This window comes from Metopolophium dirhodum, chromosome 7, assembly GCF_019925205.1.
Source record: "Metopolophium dirhodum isolate CAU chromosome 7, ASM1992520v1, whole genome shotgun sequence".
In the NCBI taxonomy this organism is placed as follows: domain Eukaryota; kingdom Metazoa; phylum Arthropoda; class Insecta; order Hemiptera; family Aphididae; genus Metopolophium; species Metopolophium dirhodum.
In genome coordinates, this window is record NC_083566.1 from 30,963,468 (window position 1) to 30,981,374 (window position 17,907).

Genomic DNA, 17,907 nt, shown 5'->3' on the forward strand with positions numbered 1-17,907 from the left:
GCGACCGGCAGGTTTTTCCGACGTCGACCCGACCAACACACGACTATATAATATTATTTAATATATTATAAGAGTTACATAGACGATGATACGTATAATGACGTGACTACGCGTGTGCTCCGGCCCGTCGATCTCTTTTTTTCTCATCTCCGTCTGTCGGCGGCGGCGTCGACATTTTCTCTCCGGCACTTACCGCCCGCCGCTCGTTTGTCCGGGGCGGAGCGCACCGACGCGGCGCGCTCAAATTCGCCACCGTCGCCGCCGCTGCTGCATCAGTCAGTACCACGTCGGCGACCGTACTGAAAGCGCGAACGTTAGCACCGACCATACCGTGCGTAACCGAACACGGTCACGTTCACGTTCACACACACGCACACGCACACACTCGATAACGTGGCACACAATCGTCGCGATTTGGTTTTGTTTATGTGCCTATTTTTTTTAAATTTTTTTTTTACTCGTCGTTTTTGATAATATTTTGCGCAACCGTGCGTACGTGCGACGAACGACCGAATACCCGGTTTCTGGTGGTCATGTCCGTCACCGCAATAATATTGTGTTGACGCATCCGTTTGGTGTAGAGCCTGTCGTGGTGACCGAACACTCCGAGCGGTTACCGCCGCGCGCGGATTCCGGCTGTCCCGGATGGAGCCGCCTCGGACTACCACGACGGCCAGGAGACCGCGGGCTGTCGTCTTGGTCTGTCTGATCGCGGTGCTGTTGGCTCTGGCTTCGGGTGAGTGTTATGACTACATATTATCCCGACTTACTCCAATCACCCCCAAGCATCGAGGAAATGCGGCCGATCTGTAGACAAAGTCTATGTGAAATTTAATTCCTGAATCTGTGATCAAAATAAATCGCATACGCACGAAAGGGCTAAAAAACATTTAATATTTCAAATAGAAAAATCAAATTAAAGTTATTATATTGTTTGGATAAGACAACGCATTATATTACATATTATTTTTACGAACATACCTAGGCATATTTTAATATAAAAATTGTGAACATCGTTATTGCGTACCGAATGTATGGACTATTATATACCTAACATAATATTATCGAGTTTACTGCACACAAAAATATGATTGATAATAATTGTAATTCTGATTTAAGTGAATTCCAATATTATGAACATTACTCGTACACGTTAGGTTATCGTCTATACTTACGATTAAAAAAATTGCATTTTATAATCTTCCAAAAGGGTAGCAGTTATGATAGTCATAAAATTATACGGTGATATTCGTGCACTATACTATCATTATTGTTATGACAATCTATAAAATTTGCTTACACAAAATAGTATACCTAGGTAAATGTACACAGATACTGTAATTTTTTTTTATTAACCTCGTTGTAACCATTGTTTTGATAATATGGTCTTGTGGGTTTTAAAAAGTGGTACATTTGATGACGGCCAGTGCAGCTATTAACTATGTGTGTGGTACCTATTCCCAGTCGATCGACATGACAAAATTAATTCACTCTACGATTGCATGACGATATTATCACCCTGGACACTCTGCATATATATATATTATATGTAACTATTAATAGGTTGTGCGTTGGTATAATATTATATAAAATATTTACAAAAATATTATACAAAAGACATTTTGCGTTATAGTGACAATAAACGATACTAAGAAAAAAAATATGATATTTTCATCTGGTTAAAAGAAAATAACGATTTTCGGAAACCACTTTTAAGTTATGCAAAAGTCGAATATTTAAAATACCCAAAATCGTTAGGTAAATGTCCCATAATGGTATATATATTGTGATCGTGGGCACGCGGTTGAAAATATATATGTCTTTTATGACCCATACCATGGTTATGCGTTACTGAAATTATTTCAACGACTTCCTTCGAGGACATAGTATCTGTAAACAAATAATATTATATTATATTAAAAATAGTTTAATAACTTTTTCACGAAACGACGCATACTTAATTTTAGTAAAACTAGACTTGATTGTTCGTCGTATCACGAGGACTTCGACCGACTTGGGAAGAACACACTTTCAAATAATATAATATATATAGTATAGACCCTCAGTGCCTATACATATATAATTTTATCACACTTATTATTCTTTTGAGAATATTGGTTCATTAAAACCACTTCTCGCGATAAATTCTCCACGCCCATTACGATTAGTACGCTCGTCACGGCTGTAGTAGGTGCTGTAAGGGCATTTATTACAGAGGATCTCAAGTGGACACAATATCTGAGATACAAGAGTTTTATAGGCAGTCATAGACAATCTGAATCGTTTTGTGTGCACTTCAACACATTATGTTAATAATGTAATGTATTATGCACCCATACGAGGATATGATATTATTTTATTATGTATAACCACTATATATTTATTTATTTACTATGAATAAATATAATATGGAAAAATGTGTTATTCTTCTCAGGTACGAAATGCCTAAATTTAATAGCTGCATAATAATAAAAATGAAAATTTATAAATTATTATTTTTTCTTTTTTCATGACTAAATTAAATTACGAGAACGTTATTATATTAGTTTTTCTCTTTATTAGTTATTAAATAAACGTTACATTCTCTGAGTGTGGTTGAAACTGTATTAATTATTTAATTATAATATGGTATTTTTTTTAAATAATTTTATTTCTACTCCAACAAAATTAAAAAAAAAAAATTTATCAGTTTCCCCGAAATGCATAATAAATGCAAAATAAAAATCTATAAACAAATCTAAAAATAAAGTAAATTCAGTGTTTAAAATATAATCATAACCCATAGGACAATTTATTAATACCAATTACCATTATAATATAATAATATATATATATATATACAAAATATGTACCAACCGATTTAAACCGATACGATATGGTCAATTTAAAATTAAATAAATTTTAATCCTCATAATAGACTCTACATATTTATTATTATTAAATAATGTTATTTCATTAAACTTTTTTTTTTTAATAGTTTTGCAATTATTTGTTTTATATTAATCGTCTAATGGGAAAATATATTGAATGTTCGTTGAGCACTTGTGCACGACACATACATATACCAAACTGCAGGTTAATGTCTTTACTTCAAAGTTAAAATCAAATATATGAAAAAAAATCACAAATACCTATTATGAATTTATACTTTTTGTACGATACACTTAGCGTTTTCATAAAGTACCTACGACTGAAAAAACTATTTATCAAAAATCAAAATCGCATAAAAATAATGAAATAACGGTGCACACATTATAATTATATAATATAGTACACAGATCCGAGATAGTCCCCTCGGCCCGCTCTGCAGAATCCAATATAATCGTCGCTGGTGGTTCAAATACAATATTATGAAAATAAAAACGTCTCGCTAAAATATTTTAATTACAATATTTTTTTCCCTGTGTGCATATTTTTACAAAACTCGTTCAAGTATGCACAAAGGGTGCGGTGTAAATTTTAACAAGGATTTTTAAATTATATTATTATTTCCCTTTAGGCGTATTAGTTTATAGCCGCGTTATAACCGCGTGGTGCTGTAATTTTTTGGGCGGTAAAATTTAATATATTTTTTTCAATTTCAGACTATGTTCAACGTTACAACATAATGCAATATAATACGACCATACGGTAATAATACAATACAAATTCCATCGTGTCATAGTTTCCAAGTCGATATATTTTATATTTCAGCCGAAAATACGATACTGCCTCAATCTTATGCTATCGTACGTTAGTAGTATATGTGCACAGCGATATTTGTATGATATATTGTTCTCGGTAGCCTAAAACTGACGTTAAACGACGATCGATCGCAGTCTTATCGATATTATTTATTATGTGACTTGTTATATTATACGTCCGTTGTTTAACGGGCCTGTACACAACAACAATAATACACCTAGGTACTTATTATTATTTATACTTAGGTATATACTTACGCACCGGTGTAAAGTAAATAATTTTGATGTTTGTGTGAGCTCAATAGGTATAACGTAATAATAGTATAATGGTACAATAATAACGTATCATTATTGTCTTTCGTTATAAATCACAGCATTTCCATAAGTGAAAAAAATGGGTTCGTAAAGCGAAAACGCAAACCCACTAGTCGGGAAAAAATACATTAAAATAATCGTATTATATACGTACAATATTATTATGTTGACAACGACTTGGAGGGCACAGTTTTTTGTTATCTCAGTTCAAATTGTGTTGCGTCGCGCGTGCAGGCGGAGCCACGGAGAGTGTTGTTTACACGGATGCGTTAAATTTTACAACGTATATATTTTCCACTATCTATAGTTGAGCGATTCAAAACGTAACGACCATCTATACGTGAATGTGAATCGCTGCATATTATACGAAAACCGTTATGTATAATATACATACACGTCTGAAACAAACAACTACCTATATAAAAATGAATATTATTGTTGAACGTTTTATTAAACACAAAAAAAAAACAAAACAAAACAAAACTGCGTTGCCGCAGATTATTGCAATAAGCAATATTATTGTAATTTATTATTTGAATGAGCTTATACTCGGTGCTCCTTAAGTATATAATAATGTGTCTATCTATATAATATAAACTCAAGTGTTATCCCATATATTATTTTATAGATTGTGTCGTTTACAAAAATATTGTACAACTCAATCGAGTATTTACATTTTATAACATAATGCACTATTCTAGTAGGTATATACCAATAATAACCTTAGTGCCGATCTACTGTGGTGGTTGATTGAGGAGACACGCGAAAATCAAACAGGTACACGTCGATAACCAGAACTGTCGTCCGATTAGTAAATATACCTCAGTAATTGTTATGGTACACAATTTAACCATTATAGTAATGGTACTGAAATCGTCTAACCACTCTGACGATATTTTACATTATTATACACACTATCATAATAATACCACATTGTCATTACAATAATAATACGTTACCCGCGTTGCATTAAAAAATGTTGTTATTATTGATAATATTTTTGGAAAATCACTGGCTTCTATTGTATACTTGGAACACATAATTATTTTTGAAATGCATATATTACTTTTTCTTTTTTTTAGTTAACTGGAACTGAAAATAAATACATAACATTTGTGGTTTTATTGTTGAGTATGAAAATGTAACCACATTTTTATAGAGCTTAAATGTAAATGTCTTAAAAGTCGAATGATTGAATAGTGAATACCTATCGTTTTTTTTTAATTATGGATAAAATAAGTTTGTTTATAATCGGTCTCGCACTGGTGTGGTGGTGTGTATCAATACACGAGAATGAATTACAGTTAAACATCTCTCTTGTTAAAGAAACTTTGCGTCATAATATAATATCTTATGCATCTTATACTATATCAGCTAATATATACATTTTATTCACTTTTGCGATTGTTACTGCGTATGGATTACCGTTTAAATTAATATCATTCTGTTACAGCTCGTTTCACAAACACTCGTATACCCACACACCAGTATCACTACCACTCTCTTTATTTATCGCGGGGTGAATTCGGCTTCAGAGTCAATACATTGGTGTACACAATATATTATTTTCTTCTTGTTCTAGATTTTACAGCCCATTTAAAGCCTTTGCTGCTTCAAACATTTCTAACCTTCTTGCTCTAAATCTATAATAATATAATATACATTATTATTATTTATTTTTTTTTAAATATTATTATTATTAGACTATATTATAATGTCATAATAATATTATATTGTAATATAATATATAACAAGATAATATATTATTTATTTATTTGTTAAACTTAAGCCCGGCGACTATGGTCGTTAGCTGTTTTAGGGAATTTTGAACTATAGTTGGTAAGGTTGTTACGATGGGTAAGCAAAAACGTGTATGTGTGGCAAGGTTTTTTTACTACTACGAACCCTGGTGGTCACCCATCCGGGATCTAGTAGCATCGGGCGTTACTTACACTCAGTCGCATTCCACGACTGTAGCAGCCAACGCGCCGTACCAAGCCACGATAATATATTAGTTATAACTTAGAATATCCAAAAAATAGAACATAATATAATAATATTATCAATTGTGTACTTTGGCGGTTGTAAATGTAATACGTTAACGTATTTATATAATTTTGAATTTATGTGGTAGAAAATAATAACAGAACAAATTATTTATACTCGCACATAAAATGGTCACGACATTCGTATAACTATTTGCGTATATCGCTCGTCTCAGACGTAAGGATGGCCGGTTGACCGATCGCCAGCCGTATGTGTAAGAAATTTCGTAATCTAGAATTCCATGATTATTTCTAGTTTTTATCGTTACTATTTTTTATTTTTTCGTCAGTTGTTCTAGAAGATTTAAGACACAGTTTATGTAGTAGTATTGGCACTGCGTATATAAATAGAAAAATAATAATAAACTGTAGTACGTGATATTTACCTCGGACAAAATGAATGTAAAAAATATAATTATGATATTGTTGATTGCATGTTTTTAACCTACGATTATTACAAAATAATTGATGTGCGTCCCGTTGAAACGAACTGGATGTACGGCCCGTAAGAACCATAATAGTTTAGAAGTCTAGAACGTATCGTTTCCGTAGAAAAACGTATTTATTTTAATTCCCTCGACCACTTCTATATCGCTATATTCTCGTGTTTTTCGAACTCGTGGTAGTACGCTTTCGGTTGACATTAAAATAACTCAAAACGTCAGCTTATATCGCATATTATACATCTACATATGCTGCACGCGAATACAATAATAACTCATGTGCCGCATAAATGTTGAATTATGCGCTATCCGTCCGGCAGTAAAGACTATACTCGATTTGGAACGACATTTCCAAAATAATATGTTTTTTTACCGTGTAATTTCTTGCACACACAGTATGATTATTTGCCGTTGCGTATACAATACGTCACGATAACCTATATATAATACGTATTTAGCATGATATTTTTAATCGTATTCATCAATCGTGCGGTTTGAAACCGCATAGTTTTTTCAGCCATCAAATACGATATTTTTGATATACTTGTATAGGTACTCCGGATCCGAGAAAAATATTAATGGCGTCCTTCAAACTAAAAATAATTGCAACTATTATACTACATCCACTACAACTCTTGTACTACACATTGTGTGGTCCATAATGATATTAATATATTATAAATACATCAATTGTCTAGTATAGTTACACATCTAATTTCGTTTTCGCGACTCGTATTAATGAAAAATGGAACTTACAAGACGTGTTGAATAATATTATTATTAACGTAGTATTGGCATTCAAGCAGGTACCGCAATATCAGCGTGTGGCATTAAAATATAGAAAACACAACCCATATTAAGTTTCGTGACAAAACGCAAGTTCTTATTTTTATTCTCCGACTTTATTTATTTTCCACAACTGTCCATGCGCTATGTCGGATTGGTTAATACCGTGATCAACCGACCATTAACAAATTGCCGTTGTTATTGTTTAAAAAATATCGCTGGATCCATAATAAATAATATAATATCTGCTTTATTCACTTATTGTCAGTCGTCCAGCTGTTAATAATAATATTTTAACAACAGATTATTTTATAATCAATTTAATATAATTTATATTTTTATATCTAAAGTGTGTCAGTGTACACTGTACACGATATACAATTTAAATAATGACCTAATGTTTGTAAATACCTACATGATTATTATATTCAATAATACTTGAGTTTTCCATTATGATAATTATAATGTATATCCTGCAAACATTTCTAATAAATTATTGTACTTTATATTATATTAATAATTTAAAAACGAATTAATACGTCAATTAGAAATTTCTAGTAAAAATGTTGTGTATTGCTTGAATATGGTTTAGTATTGTAATTATTGTAGTTAATGCAATATGTCATAATACTCAAATTTATGACTGTACCATAAAATTATATTGTCACCATTTTTATTCTAATAAAATAACTTTACAAATATATTTTATAGTGTTGATATTTTTCTATTTAGATATTAATATATTATTGTAAGATTTGATCACGATTCAACTGCCAGACCTAAGCGTCATAATTATGGTAAATATTATGGTCAATAGTGATATAATTTTCAAAATCACAATTCTCGGATATTATCTGATTTTTCCGCGGTAATGCAGCACACAAACCAACTACCTTCAAGCTAGTTTTTACCACATAATATTGATGTATGTATAATATAATGTATAAACACGACGAAACCTACTCGCGAACATTTAATTAACCTACACCGTAACGCCATCCTGCAGCACATTGCCAAGACCGTAAACTGAAGTTGCGCGTAATCGATTTTGGGGCGTTATTATCAAACGAATTACATTGGTCTTTATTCATATATATGAAGGTACCTACATATTTCATAGTCTACACGGCGTGTATAAGGCTTGTTTCGGTCGTCGAGAATTAACGTTAATATTTATCGCGATCAGTGTTCTAGTAATTTACATATTACTCGACGACGACAAATTTTGCAAAGTATAAGACTCGCACGAAACGAGTTAATGGAAAAAAAAATAACAAACAACAATTAGATTCGAAGTTAAAAAAAAAGAAACTAGGCAACATTCATACCGTTTCAAAAAAATTGAAGTGATATTATTTTTAGGGCCCAGATTTAAATAACCTATAAGACTATCAACAAAATGAATAAAACAAATAATCCAAAATGCATTTTCGATTTCGCGCTTAAAAAATAAAACTAATTTTTTTGATAGGCGTGTAAGCGAAAGAAAGACGATGATTTTAACTTTCGGCCTTCTCAACACTTTTATCAAAAACTAAACTTAGCTTGGGCACGCTCAATAAATAAATATAGATAAACGAAATAAACGGGATCGTGTTCTAACTACAATTGACCAAGAGAGTTTTTATTTTTTTGAGTCCTCGAAACACCATCTCCGATAGTCACTGAAGATATAGATAAATATATATGTTTACCTATCGCATTTATAATTAATAGTAAGTATTACTGACACTTGTTGTGGATGAAAAATTCCTTAAAAGTATTAAAGCAAATAATATTATGAAAACAATATTTCACGGTTTAATACTTTGTGTTTCTTGTGTACACTAAGATATTGTACACCGTGCTTATATATATATATATATGCAACTTAAATTTAATAAAATTAATTGAAAATGTAAAAAATAAATGCAAAATGCAAGTATCGCCTTTGATGCATCTGTTGCATAAAACGAATTATCAACTTTGAATGCGTTTTACAAAAACCAAAAAAATAAAAAAAAGTACACTGCATTTAAATCCGGACACTAATATTATTGTATACACAAATATATATAAGTAGAGCGTTCGAATAAAACAGAAACATTCGGTCGGTTCGATTCGCGCAAACGCTTCCAATTACGTCCGCGTACATGATTTGGCCTTCTGGTAAGTTCGGACGATATAAATATTTGTCTATTATTATGTTGATGTAATAATATTAAAATATACATCCCTGCAGTAGAATAAAATCATTACAATATGTCGATGTTCCGCTCACGACTTTTCCGAACAACGACCGATGTTTTTCGTCGTCAAAACAGTGTGATTTTTTTAACCCAACGAAATATAGGTATCGGTAAACTTTTTCGTGAAATGAACGATTTGAAAAAAAGTACTCGACAGTACACTTTTGACGAGCCTTTTACGATTTATCATATATTTTTAAAACAGTGGCGTTATAATATATAATGCACCATTATTAACAACGCTTTCCTAACACATTCATTTGTAACCTAAATGAATGTCATTTGTCAGGAAACAATTACTCTGTACAAGTAACGCTGCAGCGTTTCGATAGGAGTTTCGTATGGAACCTAAGAAATGTTTTCTTCAAATATTGCAAATAAATTAAAGTTACAAATAATATGTATACAGGAAAACTAATGTACCTGACTAAAAATATAATTTTTCCCAATACTATCTAAAACCCACCGTCGACAAAAATTAAAAACTTTTTTAAAATATTTCGTATTATTTTTAGTGAGTACTATATTATTATTTAAAATTGTAAAATTATATGGCATGAGAAACGAGACTTCAAAATCGCGTATAAGAATATGATAAAAAAAAGATAGCGAAAACAAAAACGTTGTTATTGTTTCTACGGTTCTTCGTAGTATTATAATATTATCATATATTTTACTTATAACCACACAGTCGATGCCTGAAACAATAAAATAATTATATAATATTATTACATTATCAAAGTGAATTTTATATATATATCTTTCAGACGAGTATATAGGTATAGTATTATAGTATAATATTGTTATCCGTAATTTAATATGATTTTTCCCATTCCACTGTACTCGTATTGTATTACACAACGTTGTTTACATTATTATTATTATTATTATAATAACGATATTATACGCTTTTATTGGGCGTTTTACTGTTATTCGACAACTGCGTCGGGTGTTTATTATTTCAGTACATAATTTATAGGTACGTACTGCAGGCGTGACTCCGTCCATTGTTGTATAAAAAAAAAACAAAACAAATTAATGTCTTCTAACTCGAAATGCATTTTTCAATTTACTCAATATTAGCATAAAGTAATAAAATCTATTATATTAAGTACCCTATTCACTATACATACGTACCCACATTAAATCGTTTAGCGTATTTGTTTAATATAAGTATCGGATGCGAGTGGTAATCGGTCTGGAGCTATTTGACGTGTATTCAGATTGTTCCACCCACAGATTCTCTATATACTACAACAGGTGAGGAACTCCTAAATAATTTACATAGTTACAAGTGATGATCTGCAGCTGTGGGCGGCCGCCATTTTGTCGGTAGGCAAAATATTGCATTCATTATACACAATGTATTAGGAATAATCATCCCCTCAGGATTCGATACCGTGATTTTCTGTTTTTGTCTGACATACGCACGACATAGTATTTTAGACATGTTTTTCGTCAAACATTCCAAATGATATATTGGAGCGACGAGAATTCTGAAAACAGATTTGAATTTGTTGCCAAGTCTACTTTAAATCGTCTTGAGTAGAAGTATTATTATTCATTATGCTTTTACTATATTACATACTAAAAGTTCGCTTGTATAATCAAAAAGGTGAACAAGTGAGTACCGCTCTGCTGTACAGTAATGGCGTAGTAGTAATTTATGTCGTTGTAATGGATATATTATATTTGAATTCAATGGTGTATCATTGTATACGAAAAACGATTCTGAGCAAAGAGTCAACGTGTCTATTTATACTAATTGTATAAATACTCAAATTTAATAGTTAAAAAAAAATTATTAAAAATCGAAAATATCTCATGGCTTTGAATAACGAAACTTTCCAGTGAACTTTTTCTTTTTAATAGAGGTAGGAAACTTGTTGGGTACCTTTTATTAAAATTATTAAATAAAATGTTAGCTATGAAAAAAAAAAGTTTAATGAAGTTCTAACTGAAAAATAATTTACAAAATTTGAAAAAAATGTCATGGCTATAAATAGCTCAAAAAGTGTATATATCATTTAAACATTATACCGTGTATGAAAAATGCTAATATAAATATTTGATGAACATTTCAAGAGGATCATTGGTTTTAGATTTACAACAAAATATCAAAAATCGATTAATGGGAAGTCGATAATTTAACTCTGAATATCAAATATCGTAAAAACTATAAAATCATAAAAAATGTTCCATTTTAGTAAACTTTTTATTGTTTGTTATAATATATGTAGAAAAACTTATGTGAAATCTTCTGTTAAAATTTTTAATCTTAGCTATGAAAAATAAACTTTTGTGAATTTCTAACTGAAAAATTATTCCCAAAATGTTGAAAATGTCTCATAATGGGCCATGAGTCATGGCTATTATAAATAGCTCAAAAAAGGTCAAATTAGCTTGAAAATGTTACCATGTATGGATAATAGTCATTTTAACATTTAGTGAACATTTAGAATTTCTAGGATCATTGTTTTTTAGTTACGACAAAATATCAAAAATCGATAGATGAACATTTGATAATTTACAGGTGAAAATTCAATACCTAATAACATTATTTATTAACTAGTTATATTATTATAGCAAATTTCAAGTATAATAGAAGTAGTGCTACTAGTAAATTGATTGCACGGCGATGGTATTATCATTGACGTTTGTAAAGACATCCCAGTGTCCTCTGTTCCAGTCTCCAGAATTAAATGTTGAACATTCTTTGTCACATTTATATTAGATCGTGTAACTTTATTGTTGTCTGTGTCTACATTTCGCCCCACTCCCTCCTTTCTATTATGAATCCCATGTTAATTCCATTGATTACCTTATGCTCCTTTATCCGGATGACATATTTATTATTTGTAGTGACTACAATTTCCCTGGGATCTTTTTGTGTAACAATGATAAATTTTTTCTTACACATATACGCACGTGCATCATGCATTCCAAAAAGTTTGTGACAAATGGTTTTATCAATTATTCTAATAATGTACCTAGTTCTATTGTAGATTTAGCATTTTCTAATTATTTTAAACTTCTAACAGTCGAAAAATCTAATGAACCACTTGTACCTATTGACCAATACCATCCTACGCTTAACATAACGTTACCTGCTTTTTCTTCAATTTCTCATTGCATTAGCTAGTAACTATTCCTTCTACAACTTTCCTAAAACCAATTATAAAAATACACGTTTATTTATATTGACTTTTTTATTGGTACTCCACTTTTCAACGTTATGACATTGATTCAGCTGTAAACATACTTTACGATGCCAGTACGACGATCACTTCAATAAGGTATTTTACCATCCATGTTCAAATTAAGTCCAATTGCCCACCCCTTGTCTCCAATTACCGGCCAATATCTATACAGACTCACATATCAAAAGTTTTTGAAATATTGGTCCTTAAAGCGATCCAAATACTTATGGATGAGCAACATGGCTTCCGTCCTGGCCGGTCTACTTTTACTTATAACATTTTGTTCTGCAATTATGTTTTTAATTCTGGTCAGTGTAGTTCTAAAGTAGATGTAATTTACACTGACTTCAATAAAGCTTTTGACTCGGCGAATCCTAATGCTCCATCCTATTACTTAAGGAATCTGGGTTTGGGGAACCATTTCTGTCGTAATTTGAGTCTTATCTTAATATTAGGTAACAGTGAGTTAAAGTTTTCAGTATCAAATCTAACTTATTTCTTGCAATGTGTGTTATTACTAACTGCTGGGGTCCATTAAAAGGGACATTTAACTCTCTTACTGTTTTCTTATTTATTAATAGCGTTAAGCGTGTTCCGCCGCATCTAGCATTCTATGTTTTGCTGACGACATGAAGCTATTTATATACAAGTGTGGTGTTTTGGCGATTGTCAACTGTTTCAAGGTGACTTATATAGATTTGTTGATTGGTGGATTTTGTTGGGTTTATCCCTGAACCTGTTCAAGTGAAAAGTATTTACGTTTAGTAGAAGTCAATCTCCATTAACTTTCTCTTATCGTCTTGGTGTAAACAACACTCCGTGTGTATTTAACTGTGTCATGGATCTTGGCTCCAATTTAAGCCATAATTTTGATCCTAATCCACGAATCGACCATGTTTGCTTCAAAACGTTTATAACTCTTGGTTTTATTATAATATAGGCTCAATATAAACTTAGTATATCTATAAAAATTGTATACTGTGCTCTAGTACCTACGCCCTATACTGGAGTATGGTTGTGTTGTGTGGGATCCTCAAACAGCCAATGATTCAAGACAACTGAAGCTAGTCCATAATACATTTTTGCGTTTTGCCAGTTTCATGCTCACAATTTCTCGTTTGCCTCATAATAACACTGCAGTTGCAAACAAGCTAAACTTTTCTACTTTGGCTGAATATAGGCACTCTGCAGGCATTAGGTTTATTCAGGGAATACTGAATGGCACAATTTCACCTTCTGAAAATCTATCGCTAATATTTTTACGGCACCCCAACGATGACCTCGATCCACTGCACATTTTTATATTTCACATGCCACAACAAACTACCTTGCAAATTAAACGTTAAGATGATATTATGTACAACCCAATTTTCTGTTTTTAATTTAATTTTGTATACATTTGTTTAAGTCACTAAAATTCGAATATTGTATATTGTAATGAATCCATTTTCGCTAGTGTTAAAATTACATTGAATTATATTTAAGATATTTTACTCTAAATAACTTATTACAAGCTGTACATATTAATGTAAAATGTGTCTAGGTATCCCGTAAAATAAATAAAAATATAAAATATCCTAAACATTTTATATTTAAACGCTCATCAAAAATTAATATTACTTTCCAGTAATCATTTTTTTTTTTTGCTTAATGTAGAATGTTCTATTAACATTTTTAATCTTAGCTATGAAAACAAAAACTTTTATGGATTTGTATGAAATATAATTTGAACATTTTCGAAATGTCAAAATTTGAACTTTAAATTCATATAAAAATAATAGTGCTTATGTATCTTTAATATTTTTGATCTTCCATAATTTACAAAATTCGAAAAATGTCTGAAAACTATAACTAGTTCAAAAATAGCTGTTATATTTAAAAAAAATGTACCGTTCATGAAAAATTCTAATATAAACATTCAGTAAAAATGTCAAGTATTTATTTGTTTTAGAGTTATACCAAAAACTATAATCAATTTAGTCGAAAACCGATTTTGCTTAAAAATTGCCGATATTCCATAGTTTTAGATTCTGAGCGGAGCGAAAAAGCTATAGTGGTTTTACAATGGTGTTTATTTTATTTTACGAAATTTTAACCGGAAGGAGTCCTTTGTTTTCAATATATAGTATCTTATCCTTTAGCAAATTGGATCAAGATGGTACTTTAAAGAGGTTGATTTTCTCAATAGTTATTAAATTTAATGCATCGGGAAAAACCACCGACGAATTACAAAAAACCGCTAAAATGGGATTTTTATTTCAAACGCTTTGTTTATTACCATAGAAATGAATAAAAAATTGTGACAAGTTCAAAAATATTAATTTAACTTACAGGCTATAATAAATAATAAGAATATAAAATATCCAGCCAAACAAATCGTCCCCACTCAGAATCGTTTAATTAATACAATAATATTTTATCATTTAACTCAAATTGAATACAATCCATTATACTTGTAACCTACTGTACAGCAGAGCACATCCACTTACCAGCTCTTTTTTTCTCGACGCTTTCTAAAACTACTTAGAATTGAAAATTTTGATCTCTTAAAAGTAGATTCACATTTCTATAAGAAAAGATGCTGATCTCGAAAATTGGAGCATTTTTAATACCCATATTGTTGATGACAAACAGAAAAATAAATAAATAAAAAACACACATCGTTGTAAATACCTACAATCCATTATTATTCAGAATCTAAAAATTAGACTAAATTAAATCCGGGATGTTTATGTTATTATGTATATGAAATTTAAAAAAACTTCTCATGCTATCACACAGCGGTACCTAAATACCATAATATGCGTATAATACATCCTATGTATAACAATAAAACAAACATTTTACCGTCCATTTATTAATTACAAATAATATTGCAATTTAACTGCATGCTATAACACAAATCAAGGTACAAAATCATGTGTTATAAAAAATTCAAATTATTGATAATGCTATTTTATTTTCGAATGTTTTTCACGTAGGATACGTCTATATTACAATATTTTTTGTTATCCCGTTATCGATATTAAATTGTATGAACTCAGAATGTAACATTACAACGGATACAGGGTCTGGGAAAAACGGAACGTTAGTTGGAAATCTTTGAAGGTTCACAAAGTTACGGACCATAAAAACGTATGCGATTGGTGACACGCACAGGTTTATACGGAAACATAACATTCCATTATTTTTTATACTATAAATATTATGTGTAATATAGGTATTTTACGTGAAATGGGGTACAAAACGATGTATAATACATGGATGAAACGATGAAAACTAAAATTATAATATAGTAGGGACCTGCAATTGAAGTGCCTTGCAATTGATCGACGTTTCGTTATTGTAAAATATGCAAACGACCAATTAAAATAATTTAAACTTTGTGGCATTTTATTAACTCCGCCCGAGATTGTAATATTTTATCGCTCATCGGACTATCCGAACCGAGTCGATTCATGCGTATATTATACATAATGGTGAACACTGCAGAAAACACATACAATACAAGTTACAAATAAATCGCTTCGTACCTATCTAGCCTTACTATAATCTTTGATGATATATTATAATTAAATTAAAATGCTATTCACAATAATTGCAAAGTTCGTTGGCTGACATTTTCTCGACACACCACTACAATCGAAATTCGTAAAAACATAATTCATAAAAGTTCTTATGATTGATTTTTCCAAACGAATCTAGTAGCTATTATATTGTTTTTTTTTTCGAAGAGATTAGTCGTAACTCATCACTTCATCCATCAGTGATCTGAGAGACAAAATCCTGGTCAGTTGGCTGTATTGTTGATTTTTATCTTTGATCTGTATAAATAGATACTATAATTTCAAATTTGAGTGTATTCCATTGACTGAATTATATTGCGATAACTGTTCATGAGTCAAATATTCTAGATCAGTATAATATAATACCATGTTTATTGTATATACCACTTGCTCCACTATACCAGGTTATAACTGAAGCGGTGATGATGATGCAGATGATGGATATGATGATGATCACGGTGGTGATGATCACGATATAACCTAGTCATCTCACCACGACCGTGGGAATGTGGTACATAATATCTACACAAGGTGTGGGAACCGGCGGTATCCTGTGGCTTAGTTTGACTAAGTCTTAAAAATGGCAGATAAGAATGACACCCAATGTAGCATGGGTGAGGATATTATGGCGACGATGACGACGACGGAGATGGGCAAAAGGCAAGGATAAAACGGGGTCGGTCGTGGGGTGGTAGTAGAGGTGGTGGTGATGGCGGAGAAGGATAACAAGGACAGGAGGAGTAGGAAAACGGGATAGGTCGGATCATGGACCGGAGATTAACGGATCTCGGAAAGAGAGAACTGCACAGCGGCGGAGGGGTAGCGGGATGAATGTGAATCCATTTAACCGCAGCCAGATACGCGAAATGATAAGAACGCGGGTTGATGCGCTTAAGAGATTTTTAACCCACCGCCTTCTTCATTTTTCTCTTTCTCACTAACTCCTTCTATCCGTAAGCACTCGTAAAATACACAATATAGCCATTTACATTTTTTCAGCGTTATTATATAATATATGAATATAATATTCGTATGCGTGTATTATAGTGCTATTTTAATATTATATAATATATATTTTATATTTATATACACGCACGAGTACGCATTATAATATTATAAAAAAGAATTTATTCGTTGGAATGCGTTCTAGCTATCCGGGATTTTAGATTTTGCTCTAAGGACAGTCTGATATAGTGGGGGGGGGGGGGGATTGAGTGAAGGATTTGCTAGACCTCTGGTTTACGTTTTAGCTCTCAAAAAAAGTGCATGTCGCATGTCGAGTTATGTTATGTATTTTAGATAATCATTATAATAGTATAGTGAACAGAGTAGATGTCTATAAGTGTATTTATTTTTCCAAAAAACAAATTTTTGACCACAGAAAGTTTTATATTGTAGTACATAGATAGTATAGATTGAAACTGAACATATAATATGGTACATATAAGTGTATTTATATATTTTTAAGTTGGCAGTTGTTTTACAACAAAAAAAAAGCAATAGAATTCGACGATACAAATGTGTTGTAGGCACTAGGCATAATATTTTTATTTTATATTTTATTTTTTCAAGAAGATAATGAGCCCTACTGAACAGGATCGTATAATACGCCAGGTTTTCTTACAAAATATTGAACATTTA

At 31.3% G+C, this 17,907-nt stretch overlaps 1 protein-coding gene across 1 annotated transcript in view; it reads left to right on the plus strand.

Moving 5' to 3' along the window:
• The first annotated feature begins 238 nt into the window (after window positions 1-238).
• Window positions 239-17,907, plus strand: part of LOC132949296 (uncharacterized) — a 51,404-nt gene continuing 33,735 nt past the window's right edge. The window contains exon 1 of the mRNA XM_061020113.1: window positions 239-736. Coding sequence (XP_060876096.1) covers window positions 646-736 — 91 coding nt within the window. The 5' untranslated portion in view covers window positions 239-645. The remainder of the gene's footprint in view (window positions 737-17,907) is intronic.